At 55.9% G+C, this 24,172-nt stretch overlaps 2 protein-coding genes across 2 annotated transcripts in view; both read right to left on the bottom strand.

Moving 5' to 3' along the window:
• LOC123350497 (calpain small subunit 1-like) overlaps positions 1-13,825 on the bottom strand; it is a 37,044-nt gene extending 23,219 nt beyond the window's left edge. Inside the window, exons 1-4 of the mRNA XM_044989110.1 lie at positions 13,768-13,825; positions 12,002-12,054; positions 10,445-10,523; positions 10,244-10,360 (exon numbers count right to left, since the gene is read on the bottom strand). Coding sequence (XP_044845045.1) covers positions 10,244-10,360; positions 10,445-10,523; positions 12,002-12,054; positions 13,768-13,825 — 307 coding nt within the window. The remainder of the gene's footprint in view (positions 1-10,243; positions 10,361-10,444; positions 10,524-12,001; positions 12,055-13,767) is intronic.
• Positions 13,826-14,141: 316 nt separating this feature from the next.
• MED29 (mediator complex subunit 29) lies at positions 14,142-24,121 on the bottom strand. The gene is made up of 4 exons (XM_044988784.1): positions 23,849-24,121; positions 18,648-18,706; positions 16,580-16,664; positions 14,142-15,374 (listed from the first exon to the last, which is right to left on the bottom strand). The coding sequence occupies exons 1-4, from the start codon at positions 24,074-24,076 to the stop codon at positions 15,147-15,149; spliced, it is 600 nt and encodes a 199-aa protein (XP_044844719.1). The 5' UTR covers positions 24,077-24,121; the 3' UTR covers positions 14,142-15,146.
• Between the last annotated feature and the right edge of the window lie 51 nt (positions 24,122-24,172).

Below are 24,172 nucleotides of genomic sequence, written 5' to 3'. Positions count from 1 at the left end.
TGTAGATAGATAGATAGATATAGGATGTATGGGGATGGGGGGGTGTATGGGGATACTATCTATCCCTAGATAGATAGATAGATAGATAGATGGGGGGGTGTACGGGGATGGATAGATAGATAGATAGATAGACAGATAGATAGATACATAGACAGACTGTGGGGAGGATCCCACCCCCGGGGGGGCATGGTCTGGAGGGGACAATCCCACCCTGACCCATGGCAGGAGTGTGTGGAGGGGGTGGCGGATTCAAGGTGGATTTGGTCTTTCCAGCCTACACCCCGTGGGCACATTTACCGCCCCTCGCTGGCCCAGCGGGCGGCACAGGTGGAGGAGCTGGCGCTGGGCGTGAAGGGGGAATTCCCTATGCAGCCTGCTGGAAACTGCCAGGGGATGCCGCTCTCATGGGCTCTGCTGTTCCCAGCTCGGGGATTTCCCAGGCTGGAGCCGGGTCTGGGCATGGAAAACAGGAGAAGCAAAGGGCTCCCCTCCCAAGGGGCTGGCTGGCTGAGCCCAGGCCGCAGAACGGAGTCTGCAATAGCCAGCCAAACCCAGCTCTGAGCTCACATGGGCCAGGGCTCCTGACATCAGCCACTCCCTGGCCCTGGCTGGGGATGGGACCTCGCCAGGGTCATGGAGGTGAACTGGGAAATCTATGGGGGGGCCCAGGGCTGGGCTAGCAGGGGGCTGTGGGTTGGGGTTGAAGGGCACCGGTAGAGCTGGTGGCAGGGAGCCCGAGCTGGGCTAGCAGGGGGCTGCGGGTCAGACTCAGGATTGAGGCGCGCTGGGCTGGGGTCACCTCCCCTTTCCGGGCGGCTCAGGCCTGGTGCAGACCCCAGTCCGGATTCTCCCAGCCTGGAGCGCCCCGGAAGGACCCTGCAGGCGGATGGCAGGCCCTGGGCCCATTTTGCCCTGCTCCATATCTAGTGCATAGTTTAATATGAGCTGGCGCACGTGCCAGCGTGTGCTTGTGCGTTTGCATGTGTTAGCATGTATGTTTGAATGTGTCTGTGCATACATCCCCGTGTACCTGCATGCGGGCATATGTGTTGACATGTGCATGCAACATTCATGTGTTTGCGGGCCTGAGCCCATATTTGCACGCGCGTGCGCTCAGGTATATTTGCGACGGCGTGCATTCGAGGGTGTTTGAATGTGTGCGCGCACGGGTGTTTGCGTGTGCGTGTGGTGCATATGTCTGTATGTGCCTGCATGCACGCGTGTTACATGCATGTGTTTGCACATGTGTGCGTGCAGGTGCGTTGACATGTATGCACGCGTGTGTACATTAGTGTGCACGGGACCACAGCACTGCCAACCCCGAGCAGCCCGACCTGCCTGTGGGCGGGGAGGGGAGAACCCCAATAGGACAGAGGGGCTGAGTGCTCCTTGGCCCACACTTCCACCCCAGCAGGGGCCAGAGGAGGGCTCCGGCTCCCTCCCTGGTTTGACACTCCATTTGGGGGCGGGGCCCTTCCAGGAAACGCGGGGGAGGGGGAATGGGGAGGTGTTGGGGGGAGGGGTCAGGAAATCACTTTCTTCCTACTGACTCATTCCCCACAAGGCAAAGCAAAACAAACCTGCCCCAGCTGGGGGGGGGGGGGGGGCCCTCAGGGGCATGTGCTCTAGGGATTACGGTAAGTAGCTGCACCTACGCCAACCAGCAGGCCCGACCGCCCCTGCAGAGCTGGGAAGGGAACCCAGGAGTCCTAGCCCAGCCCGCCACGCCCCCAATTTCTGGGTCAGCAGAAGGGGCTGCGGGGGAGGAGGCCCTCACACCGGCGTGAGATAAACAGGGGTCTATGCCCGAAAATGCATGGCCGGCCCCCACTGCACACCCCAGCGTGGCCCCCCCACGCACCCCATCTACCCCCCCATGCACCCATCTATCCCCTCAGGAACCCAGCCTCCTCCCCCCCCCAGCCTATCCCCAGTCTGCCCCCCAGCCTACCAGCCGCCGGAGTTAAAATATCACTGCTTCATAATTAGCTGATAATTGTTCATTAGTCCCACGCACCCCAGTTCTTCTCTTGCATCTCACACACAAACCCCGTTCCCCCCTCTTTCACATGCACACCACACATTGGCCCCTTCACTCACACACACACACACACACACCGTTCCCCCCTCTTTCACATGCAGCACACACATTGGCCCCTTCACTAACACACACACACACACACCCCGTTCCCCCCTCTTTCACATGCACACCACACATTGGCCCCTTCACTCTCACACACACACACACACCCCGTTCCCCCCTCTTTCACATGCAGCACACACATTGGCCCCTTCACTCACACACACACACACACACACACACACCCCGTTCCCCCCTCTTTCACATGCACACCACACATTGGCCCCTTCACTCTCACACACACACACACACACACACACACACACCGTTCCCCCCTCTTTCACATGCACACCACACTGGCCCCTTCACTCACTCACACACACACACACACACACACACACACCCCGTTCCCCCGTCTTTCACATGCACACCACACTGGCCCCTTCACTCACTCACACACACACACACACACCGTTCCCCCCTCTTTCACATGCACACCACACTGGCCCCTTCACTCACTCACACACACACACACACACACACACCCCGTTCCCCCGTCTTTCACATGCAGCACACACATTGGCCCCTTCACTAACACACACACACACAAACACACCGTTCCCCCCTCTTTCACATGCACACCACACATTGGCCCCTTCACTCACACACACACACTCCCCCAACACCTCTGCTCACGCAGTATTTGGGAAGTCCCTCCCTCACAGGCAGGTCACCGCATCACTGCCCACCAGGGGTGTCCTTGCAGCTCCCTTTGAAACAAGGGGCCCTGGCCCTTGGAGGAGACGGGAGGCTGGGGCAGATGGGCCCCAGTCTCCCCCATCCCTATGGCCCTGCTCAGGTGGCTAGACAAGCCCCAGGTTGGCTAGCAGTTTGCACTGAGCGAGCTGATCTGGCCTTAACCTTGTCTGAATTTAAGGATCAGAACTGGAGGCTGAATGGTGCTTAATAGCAATGCAAACGTACAGCGCCTGGCACAGTGGGGGCCAGGTCCATGACTGGGGTGCCTAGATTCTACCGTAATACACCTAATAGCAATGCAAAGGTACAGTGCCTGGCACAATGGGGGCCAGGTCCATGACTGGGGTGCCTAGATTCTACCATAATACACGTAATAGCAATGCAAACGTACAGCGCCTGGCACAATCGGGGTGTGCTCCATGACTGGAGTGCTTAGATTCTACCGTAATACACCTAATAGCAATACAAACGTACAGCGCCTGGCACAATGGGAGCCGGGTCTGTGACTGGGATGCCTAGATTCTACCGTAATAAACCTAATAGCAATGCAAACATACAGCGCCTGGCACAATGGGAGCCGGGTCCGTGACTAGGATGCCTAGATTCTACTGTAATACACCTAATAGCAATGCAAATGTACAGCGCCTGGCACAATGGGGGCCAGGTCCATGACTGGGGTGCCTAGATTCTACCATAATACACATAATAGCAATGCACACGCACAACGCCTGGCACAATGGGGGCATGGTCCATTACCAGGGTGTCTAGATTCGACTGTAATACACCCAATACCAATGCAAACGTACAGCGCCTCGCACGGTGGGGTGGTGGCCTGTGCCTGTGAGACACCACGACACCCAGAACAGTAAATGATCACGAATAACAATCACCGTCGTCACCCGTCTAACGAGAACACCAGCGAGAAACCACCACGGAAGGGAGTGGAACAAAACGTGCCTCCCGTCAACTGCTGAACCAAGGGCACTGGGTTTGCAGCCGCCGCTGCACCCCAGCCCATGACAACACAACCACTTTGGAAACAGAAAGAGAAAGAGGAGGCTGCTCTCCGATCCCGCCTGCCGCCCTCCCGCCGCGTGCCCTTCCCTCCCTTTGGCCCATCTCCAGAGCAAACTCAGAATTTCCCGACTTGGCTTCTCCCAGGGAGAAGACGCTGCAGCCAGGGGCTTCCGGGAAGAGGAGGTGTGTGGCCCGGAGGACGACGAGCGCAGCTGTTTGGGAATTAAAAGCTGACTCCTGGATCAGGGAGGGGAGTGGGGCCTATTGGTTAGAGCAGGGGGGCTGGAAGCCAGGACTCCTGGGTTCTATCCCCATATCCAGGAGGGGAGTGGGCTATAGAGATTAGAGCAGGGGTCTGGGAGCCAGGACTCCTGGGTTCTTTCCCCAGCTCTGGGATGGGGTGTGGCATGTAAAGGGTTATAGATGGCACTTATTGGTCAGGACTCTTGGGCTGTGTTCCTGGCTCTGGGTGGGAATGTAACTGGAGGCCAGGACTCCTGGGTTCTACCGTTGTCTTTGCCCTCAGTGACCTTGGGCAAATCCTTGCCTCTGTTTCTCCTGCTGTGCAATGAGGGAGTGACCCAGCTTCTGGAGACTCTGCCACGACACCAGCCTCACTCGTGTTGCCAGGGGACTTTGGAATCCTCACACGGAAGGTGCCAAGGACACACAGAGCATCACCGTCACTATAGTAATAACCATGTGTTTTGTAAACACTAATTAAGCGTGTGCACTGGAGTAATTACCTTGACTTAACAGATGGGGAAACCGAGGCATAGGGAAGGAACAGCACAGAGTGAGTCAGTGGCAGGGCTGGGATTTCTGGTTCCATGTGCTGTTTGAGGTCACTAGAGTACGCTGCCTCCCTGAGCTGGAGAGAGAACCCAGGCGTCCTGGCTTCCAGCCCCCTGCTCTAATCACTAGGCCCCATTCCGCTCCCACAGCTGGGAATAGAACCCAGGAGTCCTGGCTTGCAGCCCCCTGCTCTAACCATTAGACACCACTGCCCTCCCAGAGCTGGGATAGAACCCAGGCGTCCTGGCTCCCAGCCTCCCCGCCAACCAACAGCCCCCATTCCCCTCCCCGAGCTGGGATAGGAACCCAGGAGTCCTGGCTCTCAACCAAGGGGTCCACTCTCTAACTCTCCTGCCTCCGTCCTTCCACATCCCCCAGCTTGGGAGACCCTCTGTCAGGTGCCCCAGTGTCCCCTTCTAGCCAAGGAGCCTTCGGGTGCGTCTCTGGCCATGGGCCTGCTGGAAGGGGGCTGGGGTTTAGGGTGTTGCAGGGAGATGGGGCTGAGCCAATTGCACACACACACACACACACACACACACACACACACACACACACACACACCCCCAATGGACCCCTGGTCTATGACCGGGGCTCTCCCATGCTACCGCAATACATGTAATAGCCCCAGCCTCCAAATGCTAGCGTCAATGTCAGTTTCCAAGCATACACGGCTGCTTGGCTCCTGCCAGTCACAGAGTCCCGGGACCCCTCAGCCCAGCCCTCACGCTGCACCCTGCAGTCATCTGGCGCTCAGCTCTGGGTCCATACGAGTCTCCAGGACCGCGGGGGCACAGCTTGGCCTAAGGCCTCCCCTCACCCTGATCCCAATCACAAACACACATGGGGAGTTGAGATGTGAATGGGGTCTAGTGGTTCGAGCAGGGGGGGCTGGGAGCCAGGATTCCTGGGTTCTCCCCCCAGCTCTGGGAGGGGAGTGGGGTCTAGTGGTTAGAGCAGGAGGGGCTGGGAGCCAGGACTCCTGGGGTCTATCCCAGCTCTGGGAAGGGAGTGGGGTCTAGTGGTTAGAGCAGGAGGGGCTGGGAGCCAGGACTCCTGGGTTCTAACCCCAGCTCTGGGAGGGGAGTGGGGTCTAGTGGTTAGAGCAGGAGGGGCTGGGAGCCAGGACTCCTGGGTTCTAACCCCAGCTCTGGGAGGGGAGTGGGATCTTGGGGACGGGGGGGGGGGAGCAGAGCGGAGTCCAGTGGTTAGCACAGTGGGCTGGGCCTCACACTCATAATTGCTTGGGGTGCTGTTTACACCGTCCTGACGTGCCCTGGGCACATTCCCAGTTCTCGTGCTGCCCTCTGCAGGCTGCCAGAGGCACTGGCCTTTGTCATACAGAGGCCCTGGAAGCCTGGGGAGGGGGGTCAGGGCTGGTTTCTGGGCCCACCTGAGCTGCACATGCTGAGCCGGAAGGAGGCTGAGCCTGGCACAACCAGGGCCTGTGTCATGAGGGGTGTGACGTGCTGTGGCCGAGCTGCAAAGGAAGAGACCACGCTGACACAGCTCACACACAACCCCCGCCACAACCACACACAGCTCACCAGGGCCGGCTTTACGCCGATTCCACTGATTCCCCAGAAACGGGCCCCGCTCCGGGGGTCTTCGGCAGCATTTCGGCGGTGGGGGGTCCTTCAGTGCTGCGGAAGACCCGGAGCGGTTCCCCCGCCACCAAAATGCTGCCGAAGCCCCAGACCGCCGCCGAATATTCCAATCGGGCCTCGCGGGTCATAAAGCCGGCCCTGCAGTTCACAAGCACACATGGACACTGACGCAACTGCACAGAGCTCACAAATACACTGACACACACGCATACTGCCACCACGACGTACAGCTGAGACACACACACGGACACTGACACAGCTGCACAGAGCTCACAAATGCACTGACACACACGCATACTGCCACCACGACGTACAGCTGAGACACACACACGGACACTGACGCAGCTGCACAGAGCTCACAAATACACTGACACACACGCATACTGCCACCACGACGTACAGCTGACACACACACACTGACACAGCTGCACAGAGGTCTCAAACACATTGACACACACGCATACTGCCACCACGACGTACAGCTGAGACACACACACGGACACTGACACAGCTGCACAGAGCTCACAAATACACTGACACACACGCATACTGCCACCACGACGTACAGCTGACACACACACACGGACACTGACGCAACTGCACAGAGCTCACAAATACACTGACACACACAGAGCTAACACACACACGCCCAGCTCACAATCAGAGACAACCACACAGAGCTCACTGACACACACACAGAGCTCACAACATCTCACAGTGCTAACACACACACACAGAGCTAAAAAACCCAGACACACGCAAAGATAACAAGCTCACACGCCTAACCAAGACACACTGACACAAACACTGGGCTAACACACACACACACAGCTAACAACCCTGCCCAACTCTCAGACACTCTCAGCTCCCCAGACACAGATTTCTCTCTCTCCCCCCTCCAAACAAACACAACACATCCCTCCCCCCTCTGCCAAAGAAAGGCGGGGTTCACACCTCACCCACAGCAAACACACAGCCACCGCTCCCCGCCCCCGCCCCGACTGCCACAGCGCCCTGCCACGCACATGCTAGAACCCACAAACCCTCTCAGTGACGCACTGGCTGGTGCGTCCGGAAACCCACCCGCTGGCGCACCTGTTCTCGCACGCACACCCACTGTGTCGCTGACACACCTGCAGCACTGTGCACACCCCCCTCGCACTCACACCTGGACAGTGCACACCCCTGTCCCACTCACATTCTACAGTGCACACCCCCCGACAGCCCGACCGGAGCCGGAGAACAGCCCCAGGGGCCTTTTCCAGGGCCCTGTATGGTGCCCCGGCCCAGTTCCCGCTTCCCTGGCCCATGCCCCGATGCTCCCCAGGAGCGGGGCAAGGCACAGGGGTGTGCCAGGGTTGCAGCATAGGGTGCTCCCGCTAAGAGGGGTCCCCTTTTCCCCGCCCCCTGCCCCCCTGCTGTATCACTCTCTGTCCTCCCTCCCTCCCCCAGGGGGTCGCCGGCCAGCTCTGCGAGCCACAAAAGGGCCATTCTGCAAAGCTGGGGGAGAGGGCCGGGTTGCAGGGGACAGAGTAGGGGGCTGGGGAGGCAGGACTCTCCGGGGGGAATCGAGGGGCTTCTCCCCTATCCCACTTTGAGCCCCCTCTCCCCGCTGGCCAGACCGTCCCCGCAGCAGGGGTGGGGAGAGGTTGCGTAAATCAGAAACAATGCGGAGAATTCCCCTCCTGCCGCGCAAAGAACAGGCTGTTCTCTGTGAGTTCATCCCTCAGCCTAGATCAGCCACTCCCCGCCCCCCCACCCCCTCCCGGCCACAAGCACAGCCCCCCCTTTCCTTTCCACCCCCACCCCTGCTCCCCCCACCCCCACCCCCGCACTCTCAGCTGGAGGGCTGAAAAGCTGAACCAGGAAATGAGCTCAGAGGCCCACGCAGGAACTTCGGGGGAGGGGAGGTTGATTTTGGGTTTGCAAACAGCCCCCCCCCCACCGCTGTCACTGCCAGGCAATGCAGGCCGGCACAGCACAGGGCCAGCTACACCCAATGGAGTGGTTAGAGCAGGGGGGTGGGTGTCAGGATTCCTGGGTTCTAGTCCCAGCTCTAGGAGGGGAGTGGGGTCCAATGGTTAGAGCGAGGAGGGGGGACTGGCAGTCAGGACACCTGGGTTCCATTCCCAGTTCTGGGAGGTGAAGAGTGTTCTAGTGGTTTAGAGCAGAGAGGTAACAGTCAGAACTCCTGGGTTCTTCTTCTGGCTGTGTGACCTTTCCCCTCTCTGTGCCTCAGTTTCCCCAACCTATAAAATGAGGAGAATGCTACTGGCCCACATGCCAGGAGGCCAGGACAGGCCTCGTTAGTTATTAACATACAGCACAGAGAGGGAGCGACCCAGAGGAAAGGTATGTGAATGAGATCAGCACCTGGCCTTTGCTCCAGTGGACTCTTTCTAGGTTTACACATGGGTACACCTCAGATCAGGATCTGCCCTGGTGGAGTTACTCCAGCTTTCACACTGACATAAACAGGATCAGAAGCTATAGTCACTCCACTGACATCCGTGTGGTGACTCCTGTTCACACAAAGGCACAACTGAGATCAGAATCTGGCCTGGTCTGCACTGAAGCTACTTGGGGAGTGACTCCAGATTTACACTACTGACTGTGATCAGAATCTGGCCCAGGTGGCACTGAAGCCAGTTGGAGAGTGACTCTGGATTTACATCACTGTGATCAGAATCTGGCCCAGGTGGCACTGAAGCCAGTTGGAGAGTGACTCCGGATTTACACCACTGACTGTAATCAGAATCTGGCCCAGGCAGCACTGAAGCCAGTCGGGGAGTGACTCTGGATTTCCATCACTGTGATCAGAATCTGGCCCAGGCAGCACTGAAGCCAGTCGGGGAGTGACTCCGGATTTACATCACTGTGATCAGAATCTGGCCCAGGCGGCACTGAAGCCAGTCGGGGAGTGACTCCGGATTTCCATCACTGTGATCAGAATCTGGCCCAGGCGGCACTGAAGCCAGTCGGGGTGTGACTCCGGATTTACATCACTGTAATCAGAATCTGGCCCAGGCGGCACTGAAGCCAGTCAGGGTGTGACACTGGATTTACATCACTGTGATCAGAATCTGGCCCAGGTGGCACTGAAGCCAGTCGGGAAGTGACTCCGGATTTACACCACTGACTGTGTAATCTGGTCTGGCCTGTCTCCGAGGCGGCTTGGCTCCTTGTTCCCGCCCTGCTGGCAGCTGGTTCCTGTTTCCAAGAGCTCACTGCTGTTCCCGGGTTTGGCAGGGAGGGGAGGCCACGCTGGCCTAGGACAGAGCGTTCCCTCCCTGCCAGGGGCTCATCCCTCCTCCCCCCCCAGCCACAGGATGCAGCTTCCCCCTCCCTGACCGCGACCAGCGGGAGCGGGGGCCCCTGGTTCCTAGGCTTCAGCCCTAAAAATTCTGCTGTGATGCAACCTGCTTTTTTCAATCGCAGGAACCTGCCGAGAACTGGATGTCCTCTTCCCCGTCCTACCGCTGCCGCCTCATTGCAGGAGGGGTTATCGGCACAGCCCCCCACAACCGCCCAGGGAAACCCCCACCCAGGGGTGGCCTTGATGCCGGAGGGATTTGAACTCCCCTCCCAGCTGTTCTAGGAGGCTATTCATCAGCTGTTAGCAGCAGAGGGAGCTAGGAAACACAGCTGAGCGGTCCCGATCCCAGCCAGAAGGGGGCAGCAGTGCACACACTCCCGGTGCCAGGCGCTGTACATTTTTATGGCCATTAGTTGTATTACGGTAGCACGTAGGGGCCCATCATGGCACTAGTACCTTCTAGCGCGATTAGGTGTATTACGGTAGCACCTAGGAGCCCATGTCATGGACCAGGCCCCCGTTGTGCCAGGCGCTGTACACGCATGGAGAAAAACCCAGATGGGAGGGGCCCGGCTCACACTAGAGGCGGGGTTGGGAGGAGTGGTCAGAGGGGGGCAGAGGACTCCAGAACCCTCCCCCCCCATCCCCAGGGCCGACCCGCAGGCCACTTACGAAACATGGCGTCCAGGCGAACCAGGCAGCTGATGAAGTTGTCGAAGTCCATCTGGCCGTTCTCGTCCGAGTACCTGCGCACGATCATCTGGTACAGCTGCTCGTTCAGCCGGAAGCCTGGGGGGAGGGGGGGAGAGACAGTCACTCCCCGTCCACCTGAGACAGCCCCCCCGCCAATCCCACCCCTCAGCGGCTCCTTACCCGCCGCCTCGAAGGCGCCTGGCAGCTCGCTGCTCCCGATGGTGCCGGATCGGTCCGTGTCGAACTGTTTGTAGACACACTGGCGGGGGGGAAGGGGGGGGTACAAGTTGGTTACGTGATAAGAGAGTCCCCCCCCAGCACAAACACAGAGCCGCAGATTGAGCCTGGGCAGGGAGGGGGACCACAGGCAGAGGGATGGCAGACATGGGCGAGGGGGGAAGGGACAGAAGCCGAGATCCCCTCCCCACCCCTGAGAACGGCAAAGCGGGGCAGGGAAATAAGAAACCACCACCCCACCGCTCAAGTGGCACATGGGAGGCAGGAGAGAGACACCCCCCCCCCACTAAAATGGCAGCCCCTCCCTAGAACGCTGGGTGATGGAGGGAGCGGGGGGAACATCACAGGCAACGCAGCCCCTTAACTCTGCCCCCAAGGAGGGGATTATTTGGATCCCAGCTACCCGCCTGCCGGACACCCCCGGTACCTCTGGCAGGTAGGCAGGGGAGCGGCGCTGGGAATTCTGGGTACCCAGAAGGCAATGCAGCAGCAAGGCCCCCCCATGGCTGAAAGTGACACATGTCAATTCCAGCCGGGAAGGCTCCTAGGAGTCCAGCGCTCTTAAAAAGGCCCCACCCCAGACTGGGAGCCCCAAGGTCTCTCGTTCCCCCTCCTGTCCCCACTTGAGACCATTGCTCCTTGTTCTGTCATCTGCCACCACTGAGAACAGCCGAGCTCCATCCTCGTTGGAACCCCCTTCAGGTAGTTGAAAGCAGCTATCAAATCCCCCCTCACTCTTCTCTTCTGCAGACTAAATAACCCCAGTGGGCCCCACAACCTTCTCTTGCATCTAGGGCTCTGCCCTTTGTCCCAGGAAGCCCAGACCCAGTTGATCCTGCCTAGTTCTGGCAGATCAGCTGCTGAGAACGGGCATTTGCACCAGCAGCCAGCAAGAGCATAGAAGATCCTGACCAGAGCATGGCTGGCTGGGGACTGGGTGACCGCTGGCCAAAAGCCAGGGGCAATCGCCCCCAGGAGACTCTTCTCCTTCCAGGGTCGCAGGGAGGACTGAAACGCCCCCTTGTTACAGCAGATCCACAAAGGGATCCGGGTTCTAGGCTTGTTAAGAGTCTGGCTTAGCGAATTCAACTCCGGGCCCGATCCCCGATGGTCCCTAGCCGCAGGCCCACGCCCACTTCCTGGAGCGGGCTGAGGGCAGCGTCGCCTAAAGCAGCTGCTGGTTTTCAGGTGCTGAAGGTGAGCAGCTCTGGGCCAGATTCCCAGAAAGCACCAGCTGAAGATAAGGGGAGCTGGGGTTGGCGGGTGGATTTTTCCCAAGCCCTTATTATCAGGGGAGACACCTTCCTCCCTCCCTCCCTCATTAAGAGCCCCGGAGCTGCATCCTTTGGAAGAATGCAGGGTTGGCTGGCTGCCAAGCAAGGAACACAGACAGATCCTCGGGCAAAAATATTTCAGCACTCGCCCTGTGGGAGCTGATCCTCCGAGTTAGCTAGGTACTTAACTCCTACTGATGACAGCGGCCGTTAAGGTCCTAAATACCTTTGAAGATCTCGGCCCCGCACCACTGCAAAGGAGTTTCTTAACCCAGTCACCTTTGTTTGCAGGATATGACCATTGCCTGATAGACCAGTCACCTTCTCAGGCAGACAGGCCCCTCCTGCCCTCTGCAGGCTGTCGCCAGGTGCAAAGTCCCTTGCTTTGTGGGCCACTGGTTAAACTGTAACCAAAGCCCGCCTGGGTACACCGGGGGAGCAGGCATGGGACAGGTCACCCCTGGTTTTTCAGGGCCTCGGGCAGTTGAACGACAATCTCACATTTCAAGGAAAGGTGCTAGGCCGGGGCTCTGCCCCCAGCGGTGACAGAGCATGAGAGAAGCAACATTACGCATCAGCTTTTTGAAACTAAACCTCACCCCCATTGCAAAGAGACAGGTCAGAGCTTTTATTAGAACGACGATAACAAGAAACCTGCGGGCGAGTTTCCGATCTGTTAAGCGCCGGAGTAAACCCACCACGTGCCTGTTGGTTTCAATGGGAGGCGGTGGATTTACCCCTGGGGGCTTAGAACGCGGCCCGCTGCCAAATCTACTTTATGGTTTAATTAAAAAATGGTTTTAGAAAAACCCGAATAGGAAATGTTTGATTTCTTTTAAAAAAAAACCCAAAAGGCCCAAAGTGTGTGTGAAACTCACTGTCCTTCTTGATTTAAATTTAAAACCACACCTTGAAATTTGAAGAGCCCAAATTCGACTCTGCAGCAAACAATGAAAAATGCTGCGCACAGTCTTTTAAAATTCTGCATATTTTCTTTGTCAAACACACCACAATACAGTCCTGCCAGTTTCAATGATTTGGGGGGATTTATTTCAAAATCCCTGTCAGCAAGTGTCCCCGTAACAATACAGAGCACAGAGCAGAGTTAAAGAAACCCCTGCGCCCGCATGGATCTTCACTGCAGGACCAAGGTCTAAGACACCCTGAAGGAGGAGAGGTGGGGAGGAAGGTGGAGAGCAGATGGGTCAGCGGGGCGAAGGCATCAGCTGGGGCGGGGGGGACGGGACTGTCCCAAGTCTCGTCCCAGGAAGAGGTGAAGGGGCTCCCTGCTTCCCTGAGAACAAACAAATCCCAAAACCCACTTAGCTGCTCCTAGTCCCCCACTCTTCTTCAGCTCCCTCCCCCTCAGGTTCCCTGCCACAGAGACTGTGCGGCCTCAACTGCTCCTCTTATGCTCACCGCCCCCCTCCCTCAGGGCCCAGCCCTATGCCCTCCCCTCTCTCTTCCCCTGGGGACTGACTCCCCTTCCCCTCCGCGGCTCCAACACCCTCCCGGTCACTGGGAGCCCTGTGCACCCTCTGCTTCTTCCCCCCTCCCACCACCACCTCTGGGGACTTGTGCTGCCCCCTCCCACCCTCTTCCTTGCTTGCCCCACCCCCAGAGGCCCTAGGGCAGCGGAGGAAACTGACCAGGGAGTTGCAGCCAGAGAATTCCGGCTCCTGGGGAGGGGACCTGCCTGCGTGGTGCTGCGGGTAAGAGCTCCGCTTGGGGCTGGGACGTGCGCCACAAGCTGACCTCCGGCGTGAAACTCGGGGGGGGGGGGAAATAGGTGCCCCCCCCTCCCTAAATGGCACCCCAGCCAAGGCTCCTCGCAGCTTCCCACAGCTGCCTGGATCAGCCCCATGCCTCTGCAGGGCACGTGCAGCAAGGGGCACACACTGGGGCTGCACGGAGGTGGGGCATCACCCTGCAGCCCCCCGCCGGACACAGTGCAAGGGCCAGGCCTGCCCCACAAACAACCCGGTGCCTTGCCCTGCGCCTCCCCGCTGGGCGCATCGCGATTGTGAGCAACAGGATCAGCGTCTTGCATGCACACCCAGCGCTGCACCAGTGATCTACATCTCTCCCAGCTGCTCCCATGTGCCTGCGTGGGACTGTTGCCAGGGAGGGGCATGTGACCCCTCTTGTGGCTTCCTTTTCAGAATCTATCCTTCTGCAGGGAAACAAAAAATCTTCAGGGAACAGGAATTCTGCACACGCTCAGTGGTACGGAATTCCCCCCAGGAGTAAAATTCAGCTCCCTGGAGCAAATTGGGAAAGGAGACAGAAAGTGAAACTGACTAGAAATGGAAAGTGAAACTGACCAGGCTAGATTTAGTCTGACAAATAAAGGGAAACAAACTGAGTCAAAGTTGTCTTGCTTTAATTCACTCTTTGGATCCGATTCTCCTTTAGGTTTTATGCCAGTCTGACACAGAGATAATTCTTTTCATTACTTCTGCTCTATGCTGGTGTGAATGGAATCACAGTCCAGCCCTCTGTTTTGAATGATCAAAGGCGTTATCATTAACGAGCTTTAAATGAGCTGGAGTCCGATTCCCCTCTCGCTCCGTGCAGGTCAGGAGCGAAAAGGGCAGAAGGGTTACAGTGAGGTAAAGTCAGTGTGGTGGCCGGGGGAAATGAACACCTGGGCTTGTTTTAACTCAATGGCATTTCTCTGAAATGGTTATTACTGTTTAAGAAAAATAAATAATACACCCACCAACCTGGAAAGCTACAATCTAACCCATTCGCCTGGGGCGGGGGGGAGTTTTAATTTGATGGCAGAGAAAGATTCTGTCTGATCCTCCTCACTTCATTAGCAGCACAATCTCAGGTCTCCTCGACCCCTCCTGAAGTCAAAGGAGAGTGGAGGGTGCTTAGGCCCTGGCATGGGAGACTTCAGCAAGTAGATCCTGTGCTGGGTGAGTCAGTTTTAGCCGGGCTAACGCGTTCTGAATGTACATGGGCCAAGCCACCGGGCGGCATAGCTTAGCGTCGCAACAGTGAGTTCGGCGAAGGTCTGACGACTGATGGCAGCTGAGGATCAGGCCTAGGAGATGCAAGAAAGGTGAGGGGAAAGGAGAGAACATGAGAAATGGGAGAGCGGGGAGGGAAGGAGTAAGACCAGAGGGAGTTAGAGGAGAATGAGAGGAGAGGAGGAAGCGAACCAGGGACGTTCGTTTCACTCTTGATACAAACGAGACCATCTACCCACGCAGGGAATTCAGAGGACATGAGACAGGCCGTGGGTCAGATGCAAGTGTGTAGAGTTTCACCGCCTGACACGGCGTCGGCCTGGAAACGATCCAAGTCTCCTTCAAACCACGCCGGCCGCGGAGCAGGAGCAACAAGCGTGCCGGTGCCGCGGGCTACGGCCCCCCTTGGGCGGGGATCTTGCCGGTGATCTTGTTGGAGCACTCCAGCAGGGCGTTGTGGATGTCCTTGGCGCAGGAGATCTGGGATTTGATCATGCTCAGGTACTGGGTGTAGGGCAGGCTCTCGGTCTGCACCGCGTCGGGTTTGGTGGCCGTCGGCACCAGGTTGGGAGAATGCTTGGTGCTGTCGAAGCTCTGGGACAGGCATTCGTAGGCAAGGCGCTGGAAGGGGAGGGAAACAATGAACGCCTGGGGTACGGCCACTCACCCTCCGGCCTTGGCCAGAGCAATTGTCCCTCTAGCCTCTAACCTGCCCCTGGAGAGATCAACATCAATGACCCCTCCCACAACACATTTAGCCTCTCTGCATTCACCCTCTTGCCTGTACCCACAGTGCATCTGTGCTCATTTCTCCAAGCCCCACAGCTCCCACCCCCTCCCTTCCCCTTGCTCTCAGCCCTCCCATCACCTTACTCCCTATGCCTGGGACGTCCTACCACATCATCTGACAGACGCGCCTCTTCCTTCAAAGCCCCCTCTCCCAGCCCCCTGCCCCTTGAGGCCATTTTGTCCTGCTGCCCCAGAATAGGCCCCCTTCAGTAGAGGGCAGAGTGAGCACTCAGTCTCCATGGGCCTCCCCACTGAACTCGCCAGAGCAGGGCCCACGGCTTTGTTTACGGCTGCAGAGCCCCGTGTCAATGGCTGAGATCGATACTCCCTAAATGGACGTGTAGTGACGCCCATGGCAGGGTCCCCTGTAGGGACCAAACCTACAATGCCTACAGCTAACAGTGGAAGGCTTCACCGTCTGAACTAAAAGGACCATTAGCCTGGAGACCGGGGCTTGAACTGCTCTGCCTGACCCAGCCACGGGAGGGAGACAGAGCCACATAGACAGAGCAGGGCAAATGATGGATTTTTTTGGCTCTCTGGCAATTCTGAAGTAAAATAAACTATATAAATAAAATGTAGGTCAAACCAAAAAAAATTTTAATTTCAGCAAATCAAGAACTAAAAAAAGGTTGGTTTGGGGTCGAACGATGCAGTTTTTAGTAAAATTAAAGGAAATTTTCAGACAGCCATTTGGAATAAAAAACATCTGAAACATTTCAGACGGGGAAGGACTACATCTCCCATGAGGCACCATGTCTCTTGGCGCGAGGTGATTGCATCACTGCAGTAGCGGGCAACATGGGAGATGCAGTTTGGTTGCTTCTTAGCCTCCTTCTCTATGGGCCGGGCTTTCCAGACAGCCTCCATCTCCCATGATGCACCACAGCCAGCAACCGCAGTGAGGCAATTGCCTCATGGGTGCATCATGGGACACTGAGTCCAGCTGGGGACCCCAGCCTATGGAGGAGAATGGGGACATGACACCATCAAAACTACAACTCCCATGAAGCACTGTCGATGAAGGGCGAACTCACCAGGCACAGCTCCAGCTGGTCGCACAGGGCATAGAACTCCTCCAGGCTCTTGTCGAAGCGCTGCACCAACCCATCATTGCTTTTCCTGAAATGACAGGAACCGTGACGAGGCAGCCGTGGTACTGCGGTGACGGCTGCACTCCGAGGAAGGCAGGCAGACCCAAACCCCAGCACCTCCTGGGGCAGGGATTAGGCCCCACAAGAGAGGGCAGACAGAATGGGGCTGGACCTCAGGCTGGGAGTCCCCCCTGTGACCCAGGAACCTCAACGTCAACTGGCAAAGGGGACACAAGAATTTCTTGAGTCTGGTATGTACATTCTGGTTCACCAAAGAGCGTCACGTGAGCTTCCACATGAAAGCTGGTGTCCCAGTGCTCATCAATATCATTGGGAAAATGTATGTGCAGATTCTATGCATCTAGATCTACTCCAAATACATTCTTCAAGTCTGGATCAAGGAACTGGTCACCAGCAAAGGTGAAAAACAGGTTTCCTCTCAGACAGGCCCTCTCTATCCATCTACCTGCTGACAAGTAAATTGTGCAGGGTCCCAGTGGGCCTCCCATCACTGGCTTGTGGGGATTTAACAAGAAGAGAAAGACAGCAGGGGGAGGGGCCTTATCTGCTGGATGCACATCAAGGGCTGCTTGACTATCTTTGGGGGTGCAGAGAAGACGAGCAGGCACCCTTCACCCAGGAAGAAAGAGGACGGTAGTTTTGTTCCATGAAAAGGGGCCTTTTCTGGCAGCTTGGTTGAAAACGCTGCAGAGAACTTCAGGGGAGATCAAACTTCTGCAGACAGAAGGTTTAACCTGTTGAGTTTAGACTCTCCGAAGCGTGTTAAGATTTTATTTGATACGTGTTTCCAACATCCTCTGAGCTTTGATGATAAACTTCTTCTCGCCTGAGTTGCATCTTACGAGCTGCTGTGCACGGTTCCTGTGGGAACGGCAGGTCTGGGAGTCCTGGGCACTCCAGGGCACACGCCGAGGACTTGGCGGTTGGCGTGTGTCTGCTGCTCCAGAGAGCACGAGGCGGGCAGGGCTTGTGCTGCCAGAGGCTGGTGGATTCAGGGAGCTGAGCCATAGCAGGGCCAGACAAGCTGCTTCACACTAAGGGCAGGTGGTGCTGAGGTGCCTCCCAGCCCTGGGTACCCCTGGGGAACACTGCCCCGCCCCAATGCACAGCAAGATGGGGCAATGCCTCCGGATTCCAGAGTATTTACAGTGAAGGGGGTGGGGCAAGCGGACACGGAAGGGGCGGAGTCTCCAGCAGAGCAGGCAGGGAGAGAAACAGAGAGGCTGGTAAAATGGGCTGGAAAGCGTGTATAGCCCACCTCATCTTTAAGGGGACACGCTAAAAAGTCTTGGGGTGACCCCTACAAAAGAGACAGCTGCAGGGCAAACCCTCCCCTCCTCCACGCTCCCATCAATATGCCTCCCCCACCCCAGAGGGTCACCTCTTTAGCAGGGGGAGCTCGGTCGCTGTCCCTCATTCAGTCCTTGGCCGCTCTGTAACACCTGCCCACGATGGGGTGGCGCGCCAGCAGGAAGAGTGGGTTTTGCCCATGCGGGTGCCCCTTCCAATTAGACCCAGACAACTCCTGTCACGTGGGCCCCCCCCCGCAGCTGTCAGGTGGGGGGTGGCGTTTGGCCATTACTCAGCTGCGCTGGGATCGAATCAGCACTGATTTGGGGGGCCCTATTCAAGTCACCCAGGGCTTCATTCTCCCAGACAGGAGCCGTCGGGGGCCCAGAACCAGGTGCGCCTGCCATCCACGGCCACTTTGGGAAGTCTGGCTGCTAGACACCAGAGCAACGTGGGCTCCAGAAAGGCACCGAATGCAGGCCTGGCTCTGATCTCACTGACACAACACAGCTAATCCCTCGCCCCAGCCCATCTCGAGATGGCTCCATGAACTCCACTGGAGTCACTCCTGCTTTACACCGGGGGGGTGAGCTGCAGTGTCCTTTGAAGTTGAGAAGTTTAAAGACACGGGCGAAAGCCTTCTGGCTCCGGGGTTAGAAGATAGCCCTGCCCGGGGAGGAGGAGGAGAGAGAATACTCACTGCCCGTTATCGATGTTCGTGTTCTGGACGAGATTCTGAGCCGCGATTTTCATCAGGTTCTGGAGTGCGAGAGAAAGCAAGAGTCAGACGGTGCAAGGTAAGCGACAGGTGCCTTTGCTTGGCTAGCTTTGGGAATGGAGTTGGGACTTGATGCCGCCTGTGCCCGGAGAGGCCGTGTTTGGGACCCTCCTTGGGACCTTCTGTCACAAGAATCCTGGCTTTGGCAGGAAACAGCCATTAAATAGTAAACACCGCACTGCACTGCGGCCCTTTAGGATCTCAAAGCAAATCACAGCTGTGGGCTGGCGTTACACCGAGGCAGGGAGCCACGAAGCCATTCACACAAGGTCACCCATTCCAGAGCTGTGAAAAGGACTGAACCCCCAAAGTCCTCTGCTTTAACCACTAGCCACCACTCCCCTCCTAAAGCCAGAAACAAAGGCGTCCTGACCCCCAGCTGCCTGCGCCAACCACTAGCCCCCAATCAAAGCATTTTACAAACAATAATTAAACCTCACTCCCCCATCCAGGTGGTCAATATCAATCTCCTCGTTTGAAAAAGACACAGTCATGCAAGGACTATATGAACAATACCGCTCTTGTGGATTTGTTCCTGCGATTTACATCTAGGGCCTCTAAGTCGGGAAAGACTAACAGGAACTGGAACCAAACTTAGCCCAGGAATTTGCTGAGTCAAATCAGGCCAGATGGCACATAGACAAGAGGAATCTGGGCTAAAGTTCTGTTCCATTTTATTAGAACGTTGCAGTTTCTGAGATGTTGACATTATTATCTAACCCAGCGCTGAGTCATTTACCAGAATCTCAGTCACAAGTGCCTTATGACATGACACATCGATTCTGCACTGGTTTCATTCTCCTGGGTGTCTATTTTGGGAGAGGGATGACTCACTTTGCTTTCAAAGTAAATATTTTGTTTTTAAAAAATGCTTTTTATAAGATGAACCTTTTTAAAAAAGCCCCATGATTCTGGGCAACAAACTCCCTGACTCAGACGGGGGCTGAGAAACGGATGTGAAATCTCCAGGTCGGTTTTAGGTTTTGAACAAGGCATTCTCTTAATGTTGATTAAGCCTGGAAACTGAAACGTGACATGTAGTGTTTTCCCATGCAGGGGCTCTGGTCAGGCAAGCAAATGCTACCTCAACCTTCCCGTTTCAATCTCGTTGTTCCATGTCAACACATAGGTTAGAGCTTTGTAAGATGAGCCTCCATTTCCCCGCTCAAAGCACGAGAAGTTGCCGATGGGCAGTTTTAAAGGACATCCATTAGCACCAGAGACAGTCGCCACTGATATTAACAGGGCAAGTCACCCACATACGAACGGCCAGACGAATGGTCCAGCTAGCCCAGTATCCTGTCTACTAACAGTGGCCAATGCCAGAGGCTTCAGGGGGAATGAATAGAACAAGGCAATCATCGAGTGATCCATCCTGTCATCCAATTCCCAGCTTCTGGCAGTTTAGGGACACCCGGAGCACGAGGTTGTGTCTCACACCATCTTAGCTAATAGCCATTGATGGAGCTATTCTCCATGAACTTGTCTAATTCTTTTTTGAACCCACTTCTACTTTTGGCCTTCATAGGATCCCACGGCAAGGAGTTCCACAGGTTGACTCTGCGTTGGGTGAATAAATACGTCCTTTGGTTTGTTTTTGCTGCCTATTCATTTCATCGGGTGACCCCTGGTTCTTGTGTTATGAGAAGGAATAAACAATTCTGCCCTCCCTAGTCACTTTCTCCACACCAGTCGTTCGCTCAACGCACCCCCGCACAGCAATTGGCTCAGGCTTTCTGCAGACTGAGGAGGACTTCACTAAATTGGTTGCACTTGCTTCCTGTTCTGAAGGTTTTCTCAGCAACTGGAGCAGCTAGAGACTTACTTTGGTCAATTAAACATAAGAACGGCCCTACTGGGTCAGACGAAAGGTCCACCTAGGCCAGAATCCTGTCTGCCGACAGTGGCCAACGCCAGGTGTCCCAGACGGAATGAACAGAACAGGTGATCATCAAGTGATCCATCCCCTCTCACCCATTCCCAGCCTCTGGCAAACAGAGGCTAGGGACACCATCCCTGATCATTCTGGCTAATAGCCATCGATGGACCTACTCTCTATGAACTTCTCTCAGTAGTTCTCAACCTTTTGTACTGGTGACCCCTTTCACACAGCAAGCCTCTGAGTGCGACCCCCCCCTTATAAATTAAAAACACTTTTTAATATATTTAACATCATTATAAATGCTGGAGGCAAAGCGGAGTTGGGGGTGGAGGCTGACAGCTGGCAACCCCCCCCCATGTAATAACCTCGTGACCCCCTGAGGGGTCCCGACCCCCAGTTTGAGAACCCCTGACGTATCTAGTTCTTTTTGAACCTGTTATAGTCTTGGCCTTCACAACATCCTCTGGCAAAGAGTTTCACAGGTTGACTGCGTGAAGACATAAGTCCTTTTGTTTGTTTTAAACCCACTGCTTATTAATTTCATTTGGTGACCCCTAGTTCTTGTGTTATGAGACGCAGTAAACAACACTTCCTTATCTACTTTCTCCACACCAGTCATGATTTTATAGACCTCTGTCATATCCCCCCTTGGTCATCTCTTTTCCAAGCTGAAAAGTCCCAATCGTATTAATCTCTCCTCATACGGAAGCTGCTCCATACCCCTAGTCATTTTCGTTGTCCTTTTCTGAACCTTTTCCAATTCCAATAGAACTTTTTTGAGATGGGGCGACCACATCTGCACACACTATTCAAGATGTGGGCGTACCATGGATTTATATACAGGCAACATGATATTTTCTGTCCTATTATCTATCCCTTTCTTAATGATTCCCAACATTCTGTTAGCTTTTTTGACTGCGGCTGCTCATTGAGGAGCTGGAGAAAAACTGGGAGGGATCTCTAGGTCCCACTCCTAGCTAGTCCTTCATACCCCTCCAGGGGGCACACCCAACTCCTTGGGAAACAATGCAATAAGGAACAGACTGTTCCGACTCTCAGTCCACTTAATTATTACAACACAGAACACTCCACTGTGTAACCAGTTCTGGCACAACTGTCTCCAACGTCAACACTGACGAGAGGCAGGCTGGCTTCTGGCCGTCTTTTACCTGGATCCTTGCCAACCACCTGGAACCATGGTATTGTGATCTCGCTTTATAAGGGCAAGGGTCTGCGCAGCGAATGTAAGAGCTACAGGCCGATCACCTTGCTGTCCGTTCCAGGGAATGGGGTGTGCACGTTCTGCTGGCGTGTTTGGAGCCCCGGCTATATCAGAAGCGTTGGCCCAAACAGTCAGGATTTACGGGGAACAGGTCCACATTAGACGCCATTTTCACCCTCCGCTTGTTGTCAGAGATACAGTGCGCGTTCGAAAAGCCCCTGCACGTGGTGTATGTCAATCTTAAGCCTGCGTTTGATTCAGTTGACCAAATCGGGCTATGGAAGGCCTTAAAGGGCATAGGTGTCCCAGCCACTCTACTGGACTTGATTAGCAAGCTGCATAACGGAACCACTGCCTGTGTACGCCTGGGGGAATCGGATGTCGGCACCTTTTAAATCGGTACCTGGTGTCAGGCAGGGCTGAGTCTCGGACCTTGCTCTCTTTTGTCGGGCAATGGATCTCAAAATGCAGCTTTCCATCCGGTCCCTGGGCATTCAGATCAGTGATCTCTCGCTCTCAGACCTTGCCTTTGCTGATGACGTGGTTCTCCTAGTATAGAGTGAGGCACTCCAGCAAACAGAGTTGTCAGCCAACATCAGCCTCTGTGTTTCGTGGTCAAAGACTAAGATGCAAAACCTAGCATCAGGTCCACCCACGACTCCAATCGTTTTGAATAATGAAACTGCCAAAGTTTCCAGCTTTTGGTATTTGGGTTTGATGCTCAACAGTCCCTCCAGCTCTCACCCAGGGGTTCTTCACTGGACTGGCATCGCAGCATCTGCCATGGGTCAGTTACGGCGAATAGGGAATCAACATCACCTCGGCACGACAACCAACTTCAGATCTATTCGAGCTGTATCCTCTCCGTACTGCCGTACAGTTGCGAAACATGGACACTATATCGCTCAGACCAGGCAAAGCTGGAGTCTTTCCACACAAAATGCTAACATCGTATATTGTGCATAAAGTGGAATGACTTCATTTGTAGTGCAGACATTTACAGTCACTCTGGCTTAAATGACTACTGGGGCCGTTGTCCACAGCCAACGTCTTACACTTTTTGGACATGTTGCCAGAATGCCGCGAGACATTCCGGTGAACGCCATTCTCCGGGTGGCTTATAACATCCGGGACAAAATCCCACCAACCGAGAGGTGGAGGCAGCTCACAGGCAGACCACCTATTAAATGGGAGGATTAAGTCTGTTCCGACATTGGACTTTCAGCCTGTCAAGCCCTTGCGACCACACAGGAACAAACCAAATGGCAAACGATCGCGACGATCAACTGTTTAACTAAGCATTGTAAGCGGCTGGCTTTCTGGTAAAGGCACTGGGATGAATCTGGATTCTCTTCCTGTCTCTACTACAGATGCCCTGTGTGCCTGTAGACAAGTCACTTACCCTCTAACTGGACAAACACACCCCCATGTATTTTGGACACCGAGGAAATGCCTTGCCGCTGGAATCAAGGGGGTTATTCCCAGGCTTATGGTGAAGCACATGCCTGCAGCATCAGGGCATTAACTTCGCTGGGCCTCACTCCACCATCTGCTGGATTAAGCTGATAATGCTCCTTTCCTCCTACCTGTTGTCTCTCTAGTCAGACTGGGAGCCCTTGGGGCGCAGAGACTGTCTCTCACTAGGTCTGCCTGGCACAATGGGGGGCCTGGATATGAGTGAGGGTGACTCTAGACACGACTGTAACACACCTAGTGAGTTACTGTTTCATCAGACACACAATGCGGCAGGTTAAAGGGCCCCACAGCCATGTTCCCACCCTGTGCAACACAGAAACGGCCCCCACCGTGCTCATCAGCAAATACCCCCAGTAAACAGCCTTAACTCTGCCCCCCCAGCAGCTGCCCCCCTCCAACCCTATCCACAGCGCCTCCCCCTATACCTCAACCACCGCCCTGTAAGCTCCACCCCCGCCCCTTCAGGCCACACCCCCTTCAGTTTAGACCTTCCCCCTCCACTCCAGCTGTAGGCCCCGCCCCTTCCCCCAGCCCCGCCCCCACCTGCAAACTCTCCTTCAGCTGCGGGATCAGCATCTTGTAGCGCTGCACGGGGTCAAAATCCTGCGCCTGGGCCTGGGCCTGCGCGGCGGCCTGGGCCTGGGCCTGGGCCTGCGCGGCGGCCTGGGCCTGCAGCTGGGGCTGCTGCCCCGGGCCCGCCTGGAGCGTGAGCTGCGGCCCGGGCGCCGGGGCCTGAGACGGGGCCTGCGGCTGCTGTTGGGGGGCCGCCATCTTCCCTAGCAACGACGGCTTCCTCCCGACATGCACCGCGCAACAGGGACAGCAGCTCCCGGCATGCACCGCCCCAACACCCCCCCTCCGAACTAC

Source organism: Mauremys mutica, chromosome 15, assembly GCF_020497125.1.
Source record: "Mauremys mutica isolate MM-2020 ecotype Southern chromosome 15, ASM2049712v1, whole genome shotgun sequence".
In the NCBI taxonomy this organism is placed as follows: domain Eukaryota; kingdom Metazoa; phylum Chordata; order Testudines; family Geoemydidae; genus Mauremys; species Mauremys mutica.
This window is presented reverse-complemented; position numbering and strand designations above follow the sequence as displayed.

What these genes read in the sequence shown, in the direction of transcription:
- MED29 (XM_044988784.1), bottom strand. Translation starts at nt 24,076, where the DNA reads ATGGCGGCCCCCCAACAGCAGCCGCAGGCCCCGTCTCAGGCCCCGGCG. An exon ending in ACGAACATCGATAACGGGCA is followed by an intron (nt 16,665 to 18,647) that starts GTGAGTATTCTC and finishes CTGTCATTTCAG; the next exon opens with GAAAAGCAATGATGGGTTGG. An exon ending in ACCAGCTGGAGCTGTGCCTG is followed by an intron (nt 15,375 to 16,579) that starts GTGAGTTCGCCC and finishes CTCCCCTTCCAG; the next exon opens with CGCCTTGCCTACGAATGCCT.